The 24,039-nt window shown below is 41.2% G+C and overlaps 1 protein-coding gene across 2 annotated transcripts in view; it reads left to right on the top strand.

Moving 5' to 3' along the window:
* Positions 1–23,212, top strand: part of LOC115474223 (mitochondrial fission factor-like) — a 70,131-nt gene extending 46,919 nt beyond the window's left edge. Inside the window, exons 4-8 of one of the 2 annotated variants that reach the window (XM_030209598.1) lie at positions 9,549–9,634; positions 14,553–14,708; positions 15,586–15,669; positions 17,332–17,413; positions 19,356–23,212. In XM_030209598.1, coding sequence (XP_030065458.1) covers positions 9,549–9,634; positions 14,553–14,708; positions 15,586–15,669; positions 17,332–17,413; positions 19,356–19,487 — 540 coding nt within the window. In that variant the 3' untranslated portion in view covers positions 19,488–23,212. The remainder of the gene's footprint in view (positions 1–9,548; positions 9,635–14,552; positions 14,709–15,585; positions 15,670–17,331; positions 17,414–19,355) is intronic. The other variant, XM_030209599.1, reaches the window with a different exon arrangement.
* The last annotated feature ends 827 nt before the right edge of the window (positions 23,213–24,039 follow it).

Genomic DNA, 24,039 nt, shown 5'->3' with positions numbered 1-24,039 from the left:
AATGGTCTAGAGTTTGGCAGTCATAATTTAATGCTATAAAATGCAAGGTTTTTCATTTTGGCTGTAAAAACTGGTCAAACCGAAAAGAGTTTGTATCATCTCCAACTAATTCAGAATGCTACAGCATGACTGATAGAAGGCTGCAAACGGTGTGACCACATCACACCCTTCCTGCAAAAACTACACTGGCTACCAGTACCTTACAGGTCTAAATTTAAAACTCTTATGATTGTTTGGTTTTCAAGGCCCTCAGACAAAATGGGCCAGAGTACTTAAAGAATAAGTTACACCTTTGAGACCTCTAAGATCTAAGGATCATCACTATCTGTTCCCTCATCAAAAGAAATTGTACGATGTGATACCCGTCAGCAAGCCTTCTCAGGAGTAGCCCCCTTGCTCTGGAATTTACTCCCAGAGGGCTACGTATAACGAGAGACTACCGCTAATTCAGGAAGCAGGTAAAAACCTGGATAATCTCCCAAGCGTTTAATACTTAGGGTGACTTACTATACACCCATTCTGCACCTGGTCTAGCTTGTGACACACACTGTAACTTAAACCAGTTCCTTATATTTTGATTGACTGTACAAAGAATTTGCTTTTAGTTTAGTGACCCATTTATTTATCTCAACTGCATTGGCCCATCAGCTGTATGGTAAACAGCATTGTAGGAAAGTATTAGTATCATATCAATGCTAATTGAACGTTCTAATTGTGTGCTTATTAGATGTTTCATTAGTATTATGCTTACATTGTATTATATCTCTGTTATTACATTTCAGTGCTGTTAAATGTGTGTATGTTTGATCCTGTGTTCATGGTAGTCCTGTTATTGGGTTTCAATTTGCTGTATTTATGTTTATACTTGTACATTTTACTATTGTTATGGAGGAGGAGTGGCCTAATGGTTAGAGCACCGGTCTTGCAATCCAGAGGGTTCAAATCCCTCTGCTGCTCCTTCTGATTTTGGGCAAGTCACTTAACCCTTCATTACCTCAGGTACAAATTTAGATTGTGAGCCCTCCTGGGACAGAGAAATATCCAAGGTACCGGAATATAACTCACCTTGAGCTACTACTGAAAAAGGTGTGAGCAAAATCTAAATAAATAAATATTAACAAAATTGCAACTTTGATTTTAAACTGTACCTACTGTACACCGCCTTGGGTGAATCTCTTCATAAAGGCGGTTAATAAATAAATAAAAATAAATTAAACTGCATTTTTTTCTTTTCCTGTCTTTTTGTATTTAGTTTATCCCTTTAAGTAGCACAGCTATATTTATGTGGTCTTAACAGAGAACGTGTCTATTTGAAGTATATATCTGCATGTTCTGCAGTCCTATTTAAAATATGCTTAATAACCAGCATAAAGATATGTGGATAATATTCCTGCTTATCTTTATATGGCAGTCAGTCAGCTGAATATTATTCCGATATTTGTATGTGGGGGACTTGTGTCCACTTGCATGCATTTATGCTAGTATGCTGTCTAACTGCTATTTGGCAAATACCCACCTATCGTACATGTCACGTATTTGCAGAATGCATTTAAACATTGAGGCTGGAGACATTCTGGCATATTCAGTGCTGTTCAACGGGCCAGGGATGGTCTGAATATCAGGCCCACTGTGTCCCATATGTTTTTAACATTTCATGGGTATCCAGATAATTTATTTGTGGGTTTTATTTTGGCATAGAAAGTGATCTTGCATTTTGCTTCCTACAGTAGATAATGCATTCTTATTTTTATTTATCCTGTGCTGTACTTCTTATAAAGAATGTGATTATTTATAATGTTTCTTTTTCTAATTTTTGGTCTTTTATTCTGTAACTAGCTCTACCCGGCCACGCGTTGCTGTGGCTCAGTCTGGTTAAATGGAAAAGAAAGAAAAGAGGAAGCACATGTTTCTAATATGTTTAATTTCACAATGCTTGTGGGTATACAATATTTTTTGTTGTTCCATTGTGTGTGCAGAGATAGAGATTGTCTGGTTTGCCGACTGTAGAACATGCAACATATAATTGTCCAAGTGAGAAGCAATCCATGTGTAGATGTAAACGGGTGAATTCTAAAGATTGGCCCTGAGCTTTGTTGATGGTGATTGAAAACGCCAATCGAATTGGGAATGCAATCTGTTAAATTGAAATGGCATATCTGTTGGAATCATAGGAATACGAGGAATGAGGACATGTTCACTTTTGAAAGGTCCTGTCAAGATTGTTGCTTGTACGACATTGCTCATTAAATTTTTTACTGCAAGCCGCGTGCGGTTGCAAAGCTTTGCCTGGTTGATATTTCGCAACATGATAATTGGCACGCCGATTTTCAATTGCAGTACGTGCAGTGGCATCCCTGGCAGATCGAGTGAATTGAAAAAGTCTGTTGGATAATGAAGCGCTTGATCTGCTTCCAGAACAGTGTCGACGGACTTGTATGTGAGTGGCTCGCTTTGAATGTTAGACTGAATAATCTTGTTCAGTTTGTAGACGTCTTTGTTCTTGGCTGCAAGAATAGCTCGTTCACTTAGTGAATCGTGATTCTTATAATTGGTTTGAATATTGGGAAATACTTTTTCAACCAATTGTTCTTTTGAGGTCACTAAATTGCAGAAGTTATGAGGCAATGAAAATCGTCCTCAGGTCAGATGAACCGGCAACTTTCCATTCCCAATTTTCAGCAATTGATGTGAGAATATCTGAGGTGATTGATTGTTTTGCAGCTGGACACGCATATTTGTAGTTAAGTTTAACGTCTTTACGTGGTGCCACAAAGTAGAGTATTTTAGGCAAGCATTTATTTTGTCCGCTGGTGTCGATCGAGGAACTACAGGTAATGTTTGCCTGAAATCTCCTGCAAGCAATATTAATGTGTTCCTAAATGGTCTGATGTTTCCACGCAAATCTTGCAATGATCAATCAAGAAGCTCGAGCAATGGTTTTCGCTGTGCTGTTTCCTCGGCATGTATTTGAGCCATTCTTTGTCTGTTTTGCTCGTTCGCTGATGCCTGTTCTTCCTCAGTTTGATTTGCAATTGTAGGTATATAAAAACACGCACATATTCGAATGCAACGTTGTGTCGAAATTTCAAAGCAATCAGTGAAGAACTTTCGGAGATTTAAGCCACTCTCAGCCTGTCGCATTGATTCTGTTGAGAACGAAGCAGATCTGAAGCTGCAGAACGTGATCGCTGTGCTCGCAACCGTGCATCGTGAAGTCTAGCTGCACGTCGCTCTGCTGCTTCCTTGGCATGTAGGTATATAAAAACACCCGCGTATTCGAATGCAACGTTGTGTCGAAATTTCAAAGCAATCGGTGAAGAACTTTCAGAGATTTAAGCCACTCTCAGCCTGTCGCGTTGATTCTGTTGAGAACGAAGCAGATCTGAAGCTGCAGAACGCGATTGCCGTGCTTGCAACCGTGCATCGTCAAGTCTGGCTGCACGTCACTCTGCTGCTTCCTCGGCACGTATTTGAGCCGTTATTTGTCTGTTTTGCTCGTTCGGTGATGGCCATCCTTCCTCAGTTTGATTTGCAATTACTCGTCGCACTGCTTGCGCTCCGCGAGTACGACAGCTGTGACATCTATATAATAGTAGATCTATAAAAACATGCGCGTATTCGAATGCAACGTTGTGTCCAAATTTGAAAACAATCGGTGAAGAACTTTCGGAGATTTAAGATTTTGAACAAACAAACATTTACATTTTTATTTATATTGATTGGTGAGGATTGGTCTGAAGTAAGAGATTTAAAAATGTCAGTGTTTCCAAAGTTTCCATATGTTGACGTAGAACTGTTTTACTTAGAGTGAACTTTATGATGGATTTCTAAGGCATAATTTGGTATGCTCCTATTTCCCCCCATGTTAACTCAGCCCCCCCTCAAAATGTTAAGTCTGGCTACACCCCTGTATTGCACTATGATAAATATAAGTAAAATGGGATGCAATGGAGACTGATTATCACAAACTTATTCAGGTATGTGTCTTAATCATATAGCACATACATGTGAACAGCTGAAAAGTGATTTCATAGGAGAGCTGTTTCAAGAGGAGTTTAGCCAATTTAACTGTAAGATGCACACCACTCATTTTAAAGTATACAAGTATTTACATATATGGCAGAATAAGATCAACCTACAAGTATAGTCTTTACATAGGAAAAGCATAAAGAAAAAGGCAAATTGTTTCTGTAGAAATCCCAAACAGCAGTAGTAGGGAGGAGTCTGCATTCATCACTGTTATTTCAAATCTGGGATTAAAGATATAAAATTATAGCCGGACAGTTTAGTTATGGATCTCCACTATCAGATCAGTGCACTGCTAATGCTGTTCCACTTCCCAGAGGTCACTTCCAAACTGGAGAACATCCTAATGCTACAGTGCTAAAATTGATGGGATATAGCACTGACCATTATTAGTATTCATTAAAAACAACAGGGCAGAAAGAAAGGACTCCTCCTGTCCACAGCTGCACTTCTGAAGGAGAAAGCGAGCACACCTGCTTTGTAAAACAGTGATTTTCAATCTGTGGTCCATGAGACCATCACAGGGGCCCCCCCAATATAGGGAAGGGGAAAAAAATACCAATCATGAGGCTGCACTTCACTTGGGTCATGGAGATCAGCAGCAGTGGTGATATTAGTGGCAGCCCCTTGTTCAGAACAAGGGTAGTGGCCACAGGATCCAGAGGGCTGAGAGCAGGAATGATGATGGTGGCAGGATTTAGTAATAGTTGGTACAGGCCAGAAACAGCAACAGTGGTGATAGAAATAAGGGCAATAGGCCAGGAAAAGCAACAATGGCCAAATCAACAGTGTATCAGCAATACAGTCACTTCCATATTGGTGGTGAGAAGAGGGATAGAGAATGGAGGAGCTAGACTTACCATCAGTGGAGAGTGGTGAGGCAGGGGTACAAAGGATGGATAGTGTAAACCCCCTAGTGGTGGAGTGGGTAATTACAACAAATAAAAAAATAGATAAATGAACCAAGGGATTTGACAAGAAAAATATTAGATATTTTATTAAATAGTAAAATCAATGGAAACACTTGGATATGTTTCTTTAAGTTGGTATCAATTGTTAAAGCTTGATGGTGTTAAATAGAGGTAGTACAATGTGTTAAATATTTTGCAATAAATTACAAAGGCAATAAGGTGTTCAAGTTTGCAATAAAAATTACCAAGACCCCAGTCTAATTTCTGTGAGAACACAAGACATCCCAAACACTATCACAAACTTGATTTGTCACTTCGCTATTCCACTACGTCTGTTACTAAAACTCTGGGTTTTGAGGAGGATCAATTGGGCTTTTCCACTTTTCATTTGGATTGAGCTCTCTGGTGGTTAGCAGCCATCAGGACTTAGCTGGGAAAAACCAGAACTCAGGGTGGGATATCAAGCCTGCAGAGATTCCATGTTCCCTAGTTCCAAGAGGGATATTTTAGGCTAATCCTGAGTTTCTGACAATCTCATCCTGATGCATTATGGGACCTGCATCACCAATTTCAGAGGGTAGAATCAGAGACTGCAAATACCACACACTGGTATGGGATATAAGTTCAAACCAATACTAGCCAAAAAGGCTCCCTCCTGCAACTGGGTAGCTTGGCATCTTTGAGCGTGGGATGAAAGGAGAAGAACACAGACAAACAAGAACTCACTAAGAAGACTGAATGGATTAAAAGCTAGAACTTGGTAGGGACTTGATAAGTATAAAGCTGAGGTGTTTTCTGTAGAAGTGGAACGGAAATGCAGAAAGGGAACCAAAGCTCTAGGCAACATGGCAAGGTGCAGACCAAGCTCTGGCAGAGTGGTCTTAGTCAAGACTGGGTTTATAAGTGAACCATAGACAGGAACAAGATGGCCTCTGAAAGGAATTGGCAGACAGAACTGACTAGGGTGGCTAGAAAACTTAGTGGAGCTTACTGTTTCCTACTGAGTGGAGCTCAGAGATTCACCCAGGTGAAGCTGTTCTTGAAACTGGCAGTGGAACCTCACACCTGTCCCCCTTCATCCATGCTCCTGTTGTCTCCATCTTGATTTTATTTCCAACCTAACCATTCTCTTGGCTTCATCATTTCTCATGCTCTCCTACCTCTCTTTGCCTAGCAGACCCACATTACCTCCCTTCTCCTCACCACCAAGTGGCAGAAAGGCTACCTGCCTGGCTCTCTATCCTTGCTGACAGCAACACAGTGGTGATGCTCTTTGTTTTTAGCTAGGCACAGTTAATGGGAGCATAAAGTAGCAGAGAGAGGAGGCAGTTGCTTTCACCTTCAGCCAGTTGGCTGACATGATGGTGACAAAAGGAGGCAATAGCAGCTCTTTTGTTAGCTTCTGCCTCTAACCCTCTGGTCCCACAAGATAACGGGCATTTTCATAGTGTTGCTTCCATGCCCAGCAGAGGAGGAGTTGGTGATGCCCGAGACAATCCTAACTAGAGGACGAGAGAACAGCCTCCCACTAGGGGAGGTGGAAAAGAGTGGCATTCTGTGAGACCCTGCACAGGAGGAATCATCTCTGCTGTTTGCCTACGCGGCAGAGTTGATACATGCCTTCTAGGTCTTACCCTGGTTGAAAACTGCTATTCTTAGCATTAAACTACTCCTTGTCTTTCTGATAAATGCTTAAAACACAAAGAACTTTCTGGACATTACTGCTAGACTATCCTCCCTGGGCCTTCCTCCTTACTAATGGTTTATGACACCCTGTAGGCATGAATTACCATAATCCAAGCTAATTGTCTTTTATCATTTGTTTATCTTAGCCCCTTCCCTTCTCTGTTCTTTCTTCCTATAATAAACCTGTGAATTTTAATGTAGGGGCCAAATATTGCACATTATATATATATCCCTTAGTTTTCAAAGTTTGTTTATTCTTCTTGCAGTTCAGCACAGTTGTCATAAATTACAAGAAAGCACAGTAAATACAGACCTGGATACCATAACAATTAATATGTGTCTTAAACTGATAAATTCTCCTTCTTACCTGCTTTTGCAATTCAGCAGGTTTCCAGGACATGCATCTTCCAGTTTTCTGAAAACTTTTCTGCTTTCTTCTGTAATCCATTCTTCATACGTAGTTTTAGCAGGTCTGTGCATAAATGATCTTTAATAGCATACCTTTTTCTCTAAGTGAAATATGTTTCATTCATTTCTTTCCATGCTTGATCTTACAGTAACACCTTCAACTGCTTCTGTACAGACTTGCATAGCTCTATTTATGTATACTGTCTCCCTGGTCTTTGTTAGATTGCTGTGCATACAGCGTGACAAATGTTCTTTCCCCTATTCATGGCATATTGCTGTCTTGTTTATACATAACGTCTCATAGTGAATGGAGATGACATTGTCATTGAAAGCTCAGGAGTGCTACTGGACAAAGACTTTCAGAACTGAAAATCTCTTTCTTATACAATGCCTCTCCTTATCTTTTTTTTTCTATTCTGTTTACTGGAGTTATTAGTTATCCAATCCCTAAAAATAGGTTCTAAGTGACATACAATTCTAAACCTAGAAAAATGAAGGCAGATAAAGGCCATATGGCCTATCCAGTCCGATCATTTCACCAAATTGCCCTACCAGAAATTTCAGTTCTCAGTTTATAAAAATGTAAATATATATCACATTTATATGTAGATGAAACAATCTTCAAGAAATCACTGGTAGGGAGGTGCTAGTGTGCCTGATTAAGGTGTAGAAAACTCAAAACTGTACAAAACACACATCATTGTACGTTTCTTCTTGAATTCATGTAAGCCACATTGAGCCTGCATTTGTGGGAAAATGTGGGGTAGAAATGAACCATAAATAAATAAATAAAGGCAAATCGAATCACATCATCTCAAAATTTCCTTTTCCTAATCTAATCCTAGACATGACCATGTTTCACAATATCGGTTCATCAGGAGGCTAGATCCAAAAATCACAACATAGGGTAGGTAGGTCCATGAGAGAACCCTGTGTTGTGATTTTTGGTGCAATGATTGAACTAGTGATGGCTTGGTGGTGGTTTGAGTCACGAGGCATCACGTTTATGTTTTTGAGCACCATTTTCACTTTTATATTTAAATTATTGCAGCTTATTATGGTTCTATTTTTTCTAGTTATTTGAACCATATATTTTGTATCCCACAAAAATTTCTTTGCTTACTATCCAGTCTTCTCAATCATGCCACATGCTCTACCTATCACTCCCTTAGAGATCCTATGTATGTATCCCAAGCTTACTTAAATTCAGGTACTGTTTTCATCTCCACTACCTCCACTGGGAGTCCGTTCCATGAATTTACCACCCTTTCTGAAGTATTTCCTCAGGTTACTCCTGAGTCTGTCCCCTTTCCCCTTCATCCTATACCCCCCTCATTCCAGAGCTTCCTTTCAATTGAGACTCACCTCCTGTGAATTTCTGCCACATACGTTTTTAAATGTCTCCATCATATCACCCCTCTCCCACCTTTCTTCCAAAGTATACATATTAGGATCTTTAAGTCTGTCCCCATACGCTTTATGATGAAGTAGCCACCCTCTTGACCGACTCATCCTGTTTATATCTTTCTATTGGCCATTCCTCTCCCTATGCACCCAAGCATCCTTCTAACTTTCACCGTTGCCTTTTCTACCTGCTGGCTACCTTAAGATCATCACATATGATCACACCCAAATCTCGCTTCTCTTTCATGCACAAAGGTTCTTCACCCCTTAAACTGAACCGTGTAAATGTTGATGCCTAAATTAGGTGCAGACCAGGTGTGTTCCATAACAACGCGCATAGATTTTAGAAATGCCCATGGCCTACCCAGTCCATGCCTATGACCACGCCTCCTTTTCAACTATACAACTTAAAATTTACACGCATCATGTTACAGAATACGCTTAGACAGTTCTAATTAATGCTAATTGGTGTCAATAATTGTTATTTGGCAATTGTCAGAGCTGATTGGCTTAACTAGTTAAGTTGCTTTCACAAATCCAGAATACGACCAGATTTGTGTGCGCAACTTAAGTCGCACTATATAAAATCCGGGGGAATATTCTCAGGTCTTCTTTTCCTTCATAGATTAGGTTTAAAAAAAGGCTGATTAAATTAATTGTATTTATTTTCAGCACTTGATATACAGCAAGTAATTCCTGAGGTGACTGTGCAGTTTACAAAATGCTAGATTTATCTCGCAAATGAGGGGGGGGGGTCTCCTATAAGTCAGATTATCTTACATGATTGTTTTTTTTCAGAGCTGACCTTGCAGATTACAGTTTTCAGGAATACATGAATGAAAAGCTGATAAGGACATTTCTCTAGTTGTTTTTCTTTTATATTTTTGAGGTTTTTGTAGGTTTTCTCACTGCATCTGCTTGGACGCTGATCTTTAGTTTTTGGAAACTCCAGGACAGTTCTGGAGGATTGGTATCCCTTCTTCCTGCATGTGTCAGTGCCATATGGAAAGACTGAGACCAAGGAAGTGTCAGGGTGGCATCTAGCAATGACAGTGCCAGTCTGCCTGTGATTTTTTTTTTTTTTATAATGTGACAATTTTCTTTTCTCCTTAGGCATCTTTAAAGAAATCCAAAAGGGAGCGAAGTGAAAGTGAGCATACTTCTCTCACTGTACGTACCGTAGATCAGCCACATTACAGGTAAGAGCCATGGTAGAGAACCTTAAACCATGCATTACATGCTGCAATTCCTTTAGAGCATGGAATGTCCTGATAGGTGAAATAGAAGTTCAAATTTATTTATATCATAAAATTTGTTAGTTCGGTTCCATGTTTCCTTGTCAAACTATCTCTGAGTGGAACAATTTACCTGCTGTAATTTGTTTAGAATTAAACTATATGTGTTTGTGTAAGAAGGTGAAAACCTTTTTTATTTGATAAGTTTTATAGATAATTTTATGTTTTAATTTTATGTATATTGTTACTCATTTTTCTGTGAGTTTTTATGTTGTGAACTGCCTGGAACCTTCTGTTGGGATAGGTGTGGTATGTAAGCTATGAATTAAATTAGAAATAGGTTTACACTATTCAGAACAAACAATATATGCAAAATATAAAATCAAATTAATGCACATAAGTAATAAAAACAAATACAACATATAAATAAAATGTGTTGTTACCAAAAATTACAAAATCCCTCTTGCTGCGAATCTAGACGTAGCACATTCCACCATTGTGGATCATGATAGATATGAGCACAGGGGATCTGTAGGAATATTCTTATGTATCAGTAAAACCCAAACCTGTCCTTAAAGACCTTCAGACACTGAGGTGCCGATGATTAGAAGCCCTGCGCTGTTCTAAACAACGCTCTAAAATAGCACCGGAACAGTGTGGGGCTATAACACCCCTATAATCAAAGCTAATAGCATGCAAATTTATGTGTGCTGTTAGCTCTGATCATAGGGATACTTCTGCAAGAGTATTATGACTAGACATTTGCCCAAGGCACAATCCACCCGCAGAAGTTGTTTTACAGGTCTGGTTTGTCAAAAGCCTGGACATGTTAAACAGCAGAAGAGGTTTGACAGGTCTGGGATTTTCTCCCAGACCTCTCAATCCTAAGCCCGCTCCCACCCCCCAGATACAAGACCTTGAGGTCCAAAACACAAAAACCCTGGTGGTCCAGTGGGGCCGCTAGCTCCCCCCCCTTCTACAACCCCCACATCAAACAAAAATGCACTAGTGGTCCAGTGGGGCCGCTAGCTAGCCCACCCTCCCTCCCTCTGGCAGCCTACCTCTCCCTCCCTCCCCCTGGCAGCCTACTTCTCCATAGTAGTAATTGGAGGAGGGAAGGACTAGCACTCCCTCCCTCCTCTTCGGGCGCTGTCCCAGAATGGTGGCATTCTGCCCTTCCTGGTGCATCCTGGGATGTGTCAGGTGAGCTTAACCCTTATATGCAGGATGCCGCTACGGAGAGGTAGGCTGGGGGGGGGGGGGAGGGAGGGAATACTAGCTAGATAGACAGCTGTCCCACTGGACCACCAGGGCATTTTTGTTTGATGTGGGGGTTGGGAGGGGGAGAAGCTAACGCTCCCACTGGACCACCAGAGTTTTTGTGTTTTGAGGGTGTAAACCTCTTCAGTGGGTCTCCCTCATTCCTCCCTTGCTGGCAAATCCTAATGCCAGCTCCGAGCTGGCATAGGGTTTGCAGCAGGAGCAGCACCCTTGTTAGGCGTGCTGCCCGCTGATCATGAGGGAAGAATGCGGGAGACCCTTGTTTGCATGCAGTTAGTGTTCAGAGCTGGTGAAAGTGTTATTACTTGCGTTCACTGGCTCTGATCATTGGGCGGGAGAAAACGTGGGCTCTAATATGGTGCTATTGGCCTCTAGCACCTGCGTTTGCTTCTGATCATTGGCCTGTGAGATATCCCCAGTGACTGTATGTAGAAGAGCAGAATTATAAGCCGGGTTTCAAATTCTGTTTTTTTTTGTAAGTCATTTCACCCTAGTTTGCACTGCCAAGTAGCTGGGAGGGGCCAAAATTGGATGTTTCTATGAGAAAGATGTCTTTCTCATAGAAACATACAATTTTGGATGTCTTTAACTGCCCATTGCAGAAACATCCAAAATGTGGACGTCCTCAACTGCCCCGTCACAGAACCGTCCAAATTTTGGACGTCCTCAACTGCCCTCGCTGTCAGGTTTTGCTGTAGGGGGAATGGGGACAGGGCTCACCATTCCTCCCCAATGATCCGCAAACCCTAACGCCAGCTCAGAGCTTGCGCTAAGAGCCTTCGAGCGCATTGTTTCACGCGCTCAAGGGCTCTGATCATAGGGCGGTAGCAAACGCCGGCGCTAACAGCCTCTAGCACTGGCGTTTGCTTTTGATCATCTGCCTGCTGGAGAGCAAGTTAAAGGGACTGACACAGTGAAAATAGTTGTTTCTCCCACCCCTAATCCTTTACAAATCTGGTGTACCCCCTCTCCCTTACATACCTCCGAATCCCTGGTGGGTAGTGGGAAGGGAAGGAGTGACCCTCAGTTACTGCTGCCTCGAGGACTGCCATTTAACAAATGATGGATGCAGGCCTTGTTTGGCAGCCTAACCCCTAACACTAATACCATGGAGATAACATTTTGGGCCCACCTACTTTGGGCTCAGGCTCATTCAAAATTGGTGACCTGGCTATCCTTCTGGTCCATGGGTTTGTGAATCTCATGGTAATTGTTCTTGTGATAAAATAGCACACATGCATCAGCGGAATATTTGAAAGTTATTAGTCTGCAAACAAACCTTTTCCAGAGATGGGAAGGTGGTGAGATGGGAAGGTGGTAGAACGAGAGGACATGAAATGAGATTGAAGGGGGGGCAGACTCAAGAAAAATGTCAGGAAGTATTTTTTCACGGAGAGAGTAGTGGATGCTTGGAATGCCCTCCCGCAGGAGGTGGTGAAAATGAAAACGGTAACGGAATTCAAACATGCGTGGGATAAGCATAAAGGAATCCTGTGCAGAAGGAATGGATCCTCAGGAGCTTAGTCAAGATCGGGAGGCGGGGCTGGTGGTTGGGAGGCGGGGATAGTGCTAGGCAGACTTATACGGTCTGTGCCAGAGCCGGTGGTGGGAGACAGAGATAGTGCTGGGCAGACTTATACAGTCTGTGCCAGAGCCGGTGGTGGGAGGCAGGGATAGTGCTGGGCAGACTTATACAGTCTGTGCCAGAGCCGGTGGTGGGAGGCAGGGATAGTGCTGGGCAGACTTATACGGTCTGTGCCAGAGCTGGTGGTTGGGAGGCGGGGATAGTGCTGGGCAGACTTATACGGTCTGTGCCCTGAAGAGCACAGGTACAAATCAAAGTAGGATATACACAAAAAGTAGCACATATGAGTTATCTTGTTGGGCAGACTGGATGGACCGTGCAGGTCTTTTTCTGCCGTCATCTACTATGTTACTATGTAGTTTTCTGTGAGTTAGTAAATAAGCCCCTTGTATTGTAAGCACTGTAGGAAGCATGGAATTACCTGTGTAACTTAGGGGTCTTTTTACTAAGCTGAGGTAAAAAGTGGCCTTAGCACTCTTTTGTTCAGGTTTTCCCTTCACCCTAAGGCCATTTTTACTGCAGCAGTAAATGGCCAATTTTCTGTTTTTTTTTCTATTAATGGCCATGCACTACTATTAAAGCACAAAAATTGCCGAGAGCCTTCAAAAACAGGACAGGTCCTTTTATTTCACAGCATAGATCAGTCAGTCCCACAGTCTTGTGCATCAGTGACCCATCACGGGCCATGTTTTGGCGCTCAGCGCCTGCGTCAGGGGTCGCTTGGCATCAACAGTGCAATGTAACCGTGCCTAGCATATCAGCTGAAGGCAAAAAATAGGAACCTTATTCAAATACTACATATAAATCCCAAAGTGGCGTAGCCTCTAGAGTATAGAAACAGAACCATTAGCATGCAGCCATTAAAAGAAATTACCACGTGAGCATTGCAGGTAGTAAGGACTCGTGCAGTAATCCTGCGCTAACCAGTTAGCACGTGCTAGTGTGAAAGCGCTGTTTAGTACAGGAACACCCACTGTCAGCACTTGATATGCCCCCTTCCCCCCCCCCCCCCCCCCCCAAATAGAAATATTTTGTAGGTCCCGGATTAGCGATTGCTAATTCGGCAGTTGCTGCAGGATGCCTGAGCATGTCCCACATTAAACCATTTTTAGCTGCATCAGGCACGCATTTGTGCCCAATTCAGTGTAGTTTAAGGACCCCTTAATGTGACTCATCTTGAGAAAAAAAATGCAGATTAATAAGATACATATTTATAGAACTGAGGCAATTTCAGTTTCTTTATAATAAGGAAAAGCAAGAATTAGTTTTCTTAAGTCTGACTTATATGAAAAGGTAGTGCATGCATATCGAAATTTCAGTGACCAGAGTTAATAGATCTGATTGGGTGATTCAGACTGTGTCCGTCAATTATGATCCTGACTTGTGATCTGTTAAACTGATTCAAAAATTTGGTTCTAATTGTTTTCTCCTGTTCCTTCTTTTCAATGGCACACAGACAAATAAGCTCATGGAACAGTTCTGCAGCTTGCAGGCTAATGTACCATAACATCAGCAAAAACAATATAATACATAATTTAGTATCACAAGTAACAGTTTAGTGCAAAAATGCAGCTGACAAATGATTTTTAGGGTATTGCTATTGAATATTCTGCATGCTAAAAATGTTTCCAGAGATTTATGTGCCTCCTGTCTAGTATTTTTGTATAATGTGGATACATGTCCTGCACTGAATTTGCAGAGGATAAGAACCTGCTAAAAGCCTCATTTTATGAAGGAAGAAATGTACTGGATTCCCTGATGAGTTGATAAAAAGACTCTTTACCTCTGTCCCAAGTTATCTCCTTCTCATGTTCTGCTACCACAATCACAACAGAATTATAGATCCTAATGTTGTCGTGTCTTGGGTTCCATGGCTATCCCGTTCACTGCTTGTAACAGATTTATTTTGTCAGTGTAGTAGGATGGGATGATAGGTGGAATAATATATGCCACACAGCATAAAAGAGAGGAGAAAGGACCATAATAACTCATCTTGTTTCTGTGTACATGCTGCAGGCAAGAGAAGCACCTTACCAGTGCCCCCCATTTCCCCTCCTTCACTGAGAATGGAAAGATCTACTCCCTGCAGAATATCTGTAGGACAGTACGGTTCCTTGGTTGTCTGCTCTCTCACCGCCTGCAGGATTCATTGCATTCCCCAACCCTCCCCAGGTGATTCTGTCTGGCATGTCTCGGTCACGGCATCCATGCATGTTCTTCTGTGCATGATCTCCCTGTGTGTGATGGCAGCATGAACTGGGTTGGGGCTTTATATTCTATGGAGAAGAGTCTCTGAATTTTTTTTTTTTTTTTGTACAGTCTACCCTTTTATTTTGACCAAAGAGAGCTTGATCTCCAGTTGATAAATTCATATGTGTGTAAAGGAGAACTAGAATGTCATGGGATTTTGCTTTCTCTGTTATTAGGAGTGTACAGACTGTGTACAGTAGGGAACCAATATATTCCTGTGTTCAGGAAACTATTTGGTTAACATACGGGTTTTTTTGGTGCCCATCTGGGAACCTTTTGCATTTCTTCACCTTGAGAATTGCCAGTGAGCGTTTAATTAAATAAAAGCTCAACATCGCACAGTTTGTACTTACAAAATTATAATTTCTTATGATTGCATCATGCTGCTCATGGTTTTGATCAGCAGGATGTATGGTGATCCCAACCCTTGATTATTTCCACCATCAAACCAACAAAGCTTTAATTCCTTAGATATACTGACTAAAGAAGGCAGACTAAAAAGCAACCTTGCCTCAACCAAATATAGGACAAATTCACTATCCTGGCCCCAGCTTTAGAAACTGTGGTATATCATACAACATTTTAAGAAAAGAACTCCCTTTTCCTACCTTTCTGTAGTTCTTTCTGATATTGCAATCTCCATGTATGACTGCGCTCCTGTGCCTGCCCTCGGGTGACTCTTGTGATTATCTGCATGCATTAATGCATTCTTAGTGACCTATCGATTAACGTTTTTCAATTCTCCTGTTTTTGTTTTTCTTGGCCCTTCCTCTGTTTGTTATGCCCTGCTATGGTGTAGTGTGCCTGCCCTCATGGAGAATGGAGGCAGTGAACCAGGGGCTTTAGGGAAACGCCGGTCTCTTTCTTGGCCACAGCTTTACAGGTAGCCACCACCACCTGCCTGCTCTTAAATGGAACCTTTTTGTGTGAGATTACTTTTCACTTCCCCTAACAATGATAATCACAAAGCTGCATGAAATATTTGGGGGGGGGGGGGGGGTCATTCTATAAAGAGGGTGCCATCATGTACAAGCTGATTGCACGCATAAATGATTAGAATAATATATTCATTTATGCGCATGAATGCCATAATTCCGCCTGAGCGCTATTATGTAAATATGCGCGTGTCTTACACAGTATGTATTGTACATAGGAGGAGTCTGGGTGGAACATGGGAGGGATTCGCACTCACATAGGGGCCCTTTACTAAACCGTGGCGAAAAGTGGCCTGCAGCAGTGCAAGCGCATCTTACGTGCGCACGCCAGGCCAGTTTTTACAGCGTCCTGGAAAAAGGGCCCTTTTTTAAGAGGCCAGAAAATGGACGTGGGGCAAAATAAAAACCAGAGCATGTCCATTTTTGGCCTGAGACCTTACCGCCACCCATTGACTTAGCGGTAAGGTTGCATGTGCTACCCAGGCGGTAGGCATACAGTGTACGCACACTGCCACCTACTGATGGGTAAGCACCACACAGTAGAAAATATTTTCTGCTACGTCTTTTTGATGCATGCCAAATTCAAAATTACCGCCTGGGGTATGCAGTAGCCGGGCGGTAATGCCAATTTGGTGCATGCTGGACACACGTAGGCCCTTATGTGACTTTGTAAAAGGGCCTCATAACTTATAGAGTACTGTGATTTGCAAGCACTTGTACCAGCTCTATCGTTGGCATAAGTGATTGTACATATTTTACCTCTTAAGATAGTATTCTGTAAAACAAAGTAGGCACCTACTTTCCTTTTTAAACTAAATGCCACATAGGCACCTTGTTGTTGAATTACCCCCCCCCCCCCTCCCCAAATGTTTTCTTTCAGTTGTGGCGTGATTTAACAGATTGTGTTTTACAGCTAACAGGTTGAGGTCTTACTGGGAAAGGTGTTTTCCTTTGAAGCAAAATTTTCTAATTCAGCATTTGTAATATTAACGAACTAATTCCCCTATGGTACAGAAATCCGTAGAAGCCCCTTTGTAGCGCAGGGCTGGGTCTGTCACCTCATGCAGATAACAGTCCCTTTAATGTCTTAGGTTTTCCCTCGGTCTGCTGAATGAACCAAGAGAAGAAGTACGTGAATTCAGCATCTGAACTCAGGTTCCATATGCTGATTACAGAGAAGGATAAAAACACTGAAGACATCAGAATTCAAAGCATACATTTCATGCTCAGATAACTAACCTATTTTTGCATGCTGAAGTGTGTTTGTGTATATATATATATATTTATGATATTAACATGCCTTCCAATTTACTAATTTGGCTAGGACTAATTCTGTGACCCTTCTAAGAGAGAAAACTATACTTCTGGTGCATTAATTAGCATATTAATTCACTTGGTGCTGGGTACGTGTATTGGGAAAGGCAGTGTGGGGTGCATCACTTTTGAAATAAGGTGAATGAGAGATAGGCCATTGGACTGAGGTGACTGTGTGCTTCTATATGTGCTAATATCCCACATTTATATCTCGTAACTACATGTAAATATGTGTGAATGATACAGCATATGCATGCTGGCAGATAAATTAAATGCTAACTTGTATTGTCCCAAAGCTTACAGGAGGTAAGATCAGAATACTCAGACGGTCATGTGAAGGAGCTTGGCATGTTGGAGGTTGCAGCAATGAGGAAACAAGTAAGAGAAAAGAAATGACACTGTTAGATTCCTGTACTGGATAGTAACCTAATTCAGGCTGGTACACTAAAATGAATGTAAATATGTATTCCTTGTAGGGTTTCTCTTGGCAAAGAGATGGAATGGATGTGTAGCCAACGTTTTGCCCCATCAGCCAGTAATTTCTTCTGGAAAAGAAGGAAGCAAGAATAACAAGGGGTTATTTTAAAAGCCTTATTTGAAATTTCCACGTGGAAATACTGGCGTTTGGATGGTCTTTCACTCAACAAGTAGTTAAGCTCTGAAACTCATTGCCAGAGGATGTGCTAACAGTGGTTAGCATATCTGGGTTTAAAAAAGGGTTTGGACAAGTTCTTGGAGTCAAAGTCCATAGTATGTTATTGAAATGGACATAGGGGAAGCCACTTCTTGTCCTGGCATTGGTAGCATGGGATATTGCTACTATTTGGAGGAGTGGCCTAGTGGTTAGAGCGCTGGTCTTGACATCCAGAGGTGCCCAGCTCAAATCCCACTGCTGCTTCTTGTGGTGTTGGGCAAGTCACTTAACCCTCCATTGCCTCAGGTACAAACTGTGGGGCCCATTTACAAAGCTGCAGTAGGCTCTACGCATGCAATACACTCCAAAATGAGACTACCACCAGGCTAGCGTGCCCGCTGGTGGTAATTTCAGATTTGGCATGCGCCTATACCTCCGAGACCAATTATTTTTTTATTTCCTACGCACTGACCGGTCACCGTTCGTTTAACGCATGAGCCCTTACTGCTAGATTAATGGGTCGTGTTAAGGGCTCAGGCTGTAAAGAGGCGCACACTGGTTTCAATTTTAGCACAGGCCCTTTTCCCGGCCCATTGAAAAAAAAAAACCCTTTTTCCCAGAAACAGTAAAAACTGGCCCATGTGCACCAAAAACACGCGCCCACACTACCACAGGCCACTTCATGCTGAGCCTTAGTAAAAGGACCCCTTAGATTGTGAGCCCTCTAGAGACAGGGAAGTACCTGAATGTAACTCACCTTGAACTACTACTGAGAAAGGTGTGAGCAAAATCTAAATAAGTACAAATAAAATATTTGGGTTTCTGCCAGGTACTTGTGACCTGGATTGGCCACTGTTGGAAACAGAATACTGGGCTAGATGGACCTTTGGTCTGACCCCCAGTATGGCTATTCTTATGCTCTTAAGTGGGCTAACCCTCAATTTTGCCGTTTTGTGGCTTTTTTAATTTAGTGCATCAAGACACCAGTATTTTCCTATGGACAAGTGGACTAAGCTAAAAACCAATGAATTTTTGCACGTGATTAAAGAGGCTATCACCACTGGCCAAATGGACAACTGGACCAACCACTTCGGATCAGGGGCATAGCCGGACCACGACGGGGGGGGGGGGGGGGGCACATTTTGGCATACCGTCACCACCGCATGATGATACCTTGGCTAGTGGGGGTCCTCAATCCCCGCCAGCTGAAGCGTTTGTCCTGCGCTGATCTCACATTGCCTGCCCTGTTCTCAATTGTGTCATGCACGCTCGTTTTAATGAAACTGAGCATGCGAGAAGTGTCGCACGTGCTCGGTTTCACTAAAATGAGCATGCACGGCGCGACTGAGAAGAGCAGGGTAGGCAATGCAGCGAGACCAGCGCGGAACAAACGCTTCAGCTGGTGGAGGTTGGGGACCTCTGCCAGCCAAACCAGGGGTCCCAGACCAATTTTGGGGGGCCCAGGCCCCTATGCCCCCCCTGTAGCTACGCCATGGCCTTAGGTGTGAAAAATGGGTTAGCCCACTTGTCCAAAAGGCATTATATAAGGCACCCCTCTTAAGTAACAGAGCTATATCAGTTACTACAGTGACTTCTGCCGAGAAAGAGTAGTAATTTTGAGGTCGCCATCAGTTTGGAGGTATCGGACAGTTGCTATGTAATGGTATGAATTTCTTTGTTCTACAGCTAAATACGATTTCTGGAAGACTTCAAATTCTGGAGGAGGAGAGAACAGGCAGACATCAGAAGGAAGTCGTAATCTTCTCAGTTTTGCTAACTGCATGTTTCATCAATGCTTGGTTGTGGCTTAGAAGATAGCAGATTCCCTGGTGTCATCCTCCAAGCCCAGAAGATTTGGGGAAATATGATAGTATGAATCACAGTCATGGAGATTCTCAGCAGATCTGTATCATGCAGTGGAGTTTCGATTCTCAGCAGATCTGTATCATGCAGTGGAGTTTCTTGGTACAGTTTACTTGGTATTTGCCTTTCTGTTCCAGAAGTATAGGAAGTCCATCTCGTGTGGGTGTGGATGAAAGCCAGTTTGCTTCCTTGCAGTAATTTTGCAGGGGGGGGGGGGGGAGAGATCTTAATTGATGTAGTAATTTGGTCCACAAGGAAGAGAAATTGAAGATTTGCTGCTCAAACATTTTTTAAAACTTTTTAGATCATCACTTTTACTGGCCACATGTCCCCACCCCTTTTTTTTTTTTTTTATGTAAGCTACTCTTTTTATAAAAATGTCAAGTCAATTCCCACTCTTTTTCATTTGTTCCATTGGCAACAGTGAATTGTCATATTTCTGCAACAAGATTACTGTGTGTATGAGAGTTAATACATTTTTCTTCTTGCCTTTTTTTTTGTATCTCTCTCTCAGGTCACTCTCATTCAGTCACTTAATCATGCAGCCATGGAACAAGATAGCTGCAGTCCATCTGGCTATCTAATTATAATCATGTTGCTTCCTTCCACTACCATTGCATCTTTGTTCCTTCCTGCTTAAGAGTATAAATGCATCCTGGTGGTGAACTGCTAAAATGGTATTAGCTCTACAACTTGTCTAAAGAATTATTTAATAATTGAAGGTGCACTAGATTGAAATGCAATTTAAAAGTAGAAGAGATTCTTACCTCAAAAGAGATTGCAATCTTACAAGTCTGTGTACTAGAATGCACTAAAGAAATGTGCATTTTTTTTCATGTTGCTTGGTTCTAACCTGCAAAATTGTTCTGTGAAACAATGTGGAATACAATAAGAGATTGAATTTGCAATGTTGTCAGTTGTTGCTGGATGGTTTCTACATGGTAGTTAGCAAAATTGCTTTGTTGAATGCATGGTTTATAGCACCTTTAATACATTCTGTTTTTCTGGAATTTTCTACACTAAATAATGTTTTCTTTGCATTATGTATTGGAACTTTTGATTGTGCTTGTTTGTGTCCCATTGCTGTTGTCCTTTAGCCTGTATTAAGGGTTTGCATTCATTAGTGTGCAATCTGTTTGGGTATACCAATCCAATCACTTTTTCATGTGTATACCTATGAATTAATGCACATAGGAATGATTTTCATGCTTAAAATTTTAGCATGCATTTAAAACAAAACAAATATGTCAAAGATACAATCGAATATATACAAAAACAGGGGAAAATTTGGAAATACGAAAACCAACCAAATTTTATTTTGGCCATACATACCCTTTCACATACAAACAAAGATATGTGACTGTTTTTTAGTTTAGCATGTTTGCCTATGACTTTCTGTAGGTCAAGCCTGCTCACAACACATGTTACAGTAGGTCTAATCCCACACATTCAGATTATAATCAATAAATCTCATCATCGTCAGATATAATCCCTAGCTACAGTTTGATCATCTCCCTGCTTTTGCTGGGGAACTGGAATACATTGCATTACAAAACTAAATAAGATCAAAATAAACTCCCAAATCTGCACTTTAAAACTTATTAACCACCTTTATGAAGAGATTCACATAAGGTGGTGTGCGATGTAGCTTGAAATAGGAAATTTACATTGTAGTAACATAAAAATATTGAAATGATTTAAATGTCAGTATAATGCACAATTAGGAGAGAGGTAAACTTGGAAATTGGCAATTTAAATCAAACTCCAAAAAAAATGCTGTTTACAGTTGGTGAGATGGCGTTAGCAAGAGGATGCAAAACAAAGCCATGAGTAGGGAAAAATCATGGCCGCACTTCTATGGATCTTGAACACACACTGAGATCTTTTGCACGTTATTCTATAAGGAACTGCCTAGGTTTAGGTGGCAAGAATGCATGTAAATGCTAGTATTTAAGTCATATGAAAGGCCAAACTCTAAAATTTAAATGAGTGGGAGCCACAATTAATAATTTTACTCAAACCAGAGTAAAATGGTCATGGTCATTTACATGCATTTGTGTCAACATACACATGCATATCACTTAAATACTTTTACTGGAACGCTCAACACTTATCAAAAGTGACCTCAGTGATGACTCGTTTCACTTGAGCACACGGCCCATGACTCACCTTGCTCCTCATCGGTCACAAAAACTGAACCCTTTAATTGTACTTATATTTGCATATGCTAACTCTGCAGTCATTTAATGCTTTGATACTTTGTAAAAAGATGTATATAACATAGCTTTAGAAAGCATCCATTATCTAGATCTGCTGCCTAGATGGACCATGATTTGCTGGGCAGTAAACCCCAGCTGTTTCAGGGTGCGGACCTAACCGCCAGAATACAGTGTAGCTGGCGGTTAGGTCTGCACCCTGAAGCAGCAGAGGTTCATTGCCCAACAAAACATGGCCCCTGTAGGCAGTGGATCTAGATTATGGACGCTTTCAAAAGCTAAATTATATGCATCTTTTTACAAAGTATCAAAGATTGCAGAGTTAGTTATGTAAGTATAAGTACAATTAAAGGGTTAAGTTTTTGTGACTGATGAGGAGCAAGGCGAGTCATGGGATGTGGGCTCATGTGAAACGAGGCATCACTGAGGTCACTTTCGATGAGTGCTGAGTGTTTGGGTAAAAATATTTAAGTCGTATGCATGTTTATGTTGACTCAAATGCATGTAAATGACCATTTTCTGGTTAAGCGCTATTCAATAACTTTGCACTAATATTCAATGACCTGTACTTTGCGAGTGGGAGTTCACATGGGTGTACATTTATTTTATATATGTATGCATAGTTGTACATGCATACATTTATATACTACTATAATGTATACATTTTCTTTAACAATCTAGGCGTTAGCATTTACACCAGCTCTATGGTTGGTATGTGATCACACTTAAGATATATGCATGTTCTTGATCTATTACACTAATATTCTATAAAGAAAAGTAGACATCTACTTTTTTTTTTTTATAGAGTAAGCACTATATAGGCACTTCCTTGGCCCCTAATGGATCTGCTACTGGGCACAGATATGTACATCAACTACATCAGCTTTACTGAGTTATGGACGTTTCAAGTTCCTAGATTATCTGATGTAACCAACTTTGTTTCTGTTGGCCATGGAAGAGGAATGGTTTCTTTGTGTTACTGTATATAATATATGGTTGATGCTGATGCAATTATACACATTCTTACCTGCTTTGTTTAAATAAAAAAAATGATTTAAAAAAGTGTCCCTTATAGAATTACCTTCTTGATGAACAGAGTGAGTACATTCTGAAGCTACGTCTACTTTCAGGATATTGTCTGTCTTTGGCATCTAAGCACTGTGTTTGGTCTAACGTTCTTGCTTTTTGTAGTGAGTAATGGTAGGGGAAAGGACTTCCTTTGGTATTTCCCCAGGTCTTTATCAGTCTGCCAATTCTTGATGCATAGTGCTGGATCCAAGTGGGATCTCCTCTATGGTGTCCTGTGCTGAGAGTGTGGAGCATTTCCTGGCAGGATCTAGATAATAATTGGTCCAATTGAAAGACTGCAGGCACTAAGGTAGAGCATATAAAATTCTAGATCATCTCTTTAGTTCATGGTTTAACTGAGTAGGGGAGTGCAGGAGAAGCCATGATAGAGGTTTACCCAATTGCTGGAGAGAATGGACACCAGATGCAGGAGGAGAGATTAGCAAGCGCTAAAAACACTACCGAGCCTTTGTAAAAGACCTCTTTAGTGTAATATGTATTTTTTGTCATATATTCTAGCTATATTGCCAACTAAGTACTTATTTAAATTGAATATTTTGATTGTATAGATATTAAGAGAGGTTTTTTTGAGCAGGAATGATATTTGGAGGATCAAGTTTATGCCTGAAATTTTCTGGTGCTTGGATTCTGCAGTTTGAGCTTCATATGTAAGTAAACTCTGGAATTTTTGCCAGAGAATGTGGTAAAAGCAATTAGCTTAGCAGGGTTGAAAAAAGGTTTGGATAATTTCCAAGACGAAAAGTCCATAAGCCATTATTAAGTGTGCTAAAAATGCTAACACGCCTCTAGCATGTCTTAGTAAATAATGCCCTTAGTCTATTTTGTCAAATTATTCCCGCTTCACCATAAAGTATAAGAAAAATTAAAGCACATAACTTTAAAATGAATTTGGCCTCCACAGAGAGCCAATGCAACTTAGCATATAATGGCATAAGTGTCTCATATTTTGACATTGAGAATAATTAGTCTAGCCACTGTGTTCTGTAAAATCTGTAATTTTATTTTTTCAGGCATCAGCACCAGAACCTAAATATAGAAAGTTATAATAATCGAGACTTCAGCAGGAGGTCATGGTAGCCATTTTGAGATTGGAACCTGCATAAGTATGAACCGCTCCTGCCTATGCTGGTTCCAATCTCAAAATGGTTTCCACGACTTTCCATTGCAGTCTTGAGAGCTGCCTTGGGAAGTTGAAGCAGCCG

The sequence above is a fragment of the Microcaecilia unicolor genome, chromosome 7 (genome assembly GCF_901765095.1).
Source record: "Microcaecilia unicolor chromosome 7, aMicUni1.1, whole genome shotgun sequence".
NCBI lineage: Eukaryota > Metazoa > Chordata > Amphibia > Gymnophiona > Siphonopidae > Microcaecilia > Microcaecilia unicolor.
Note: the sequence above shows the minus strand (reverse complement) of the source record. Positions and strands in the feature narration are given on the sequence as shown.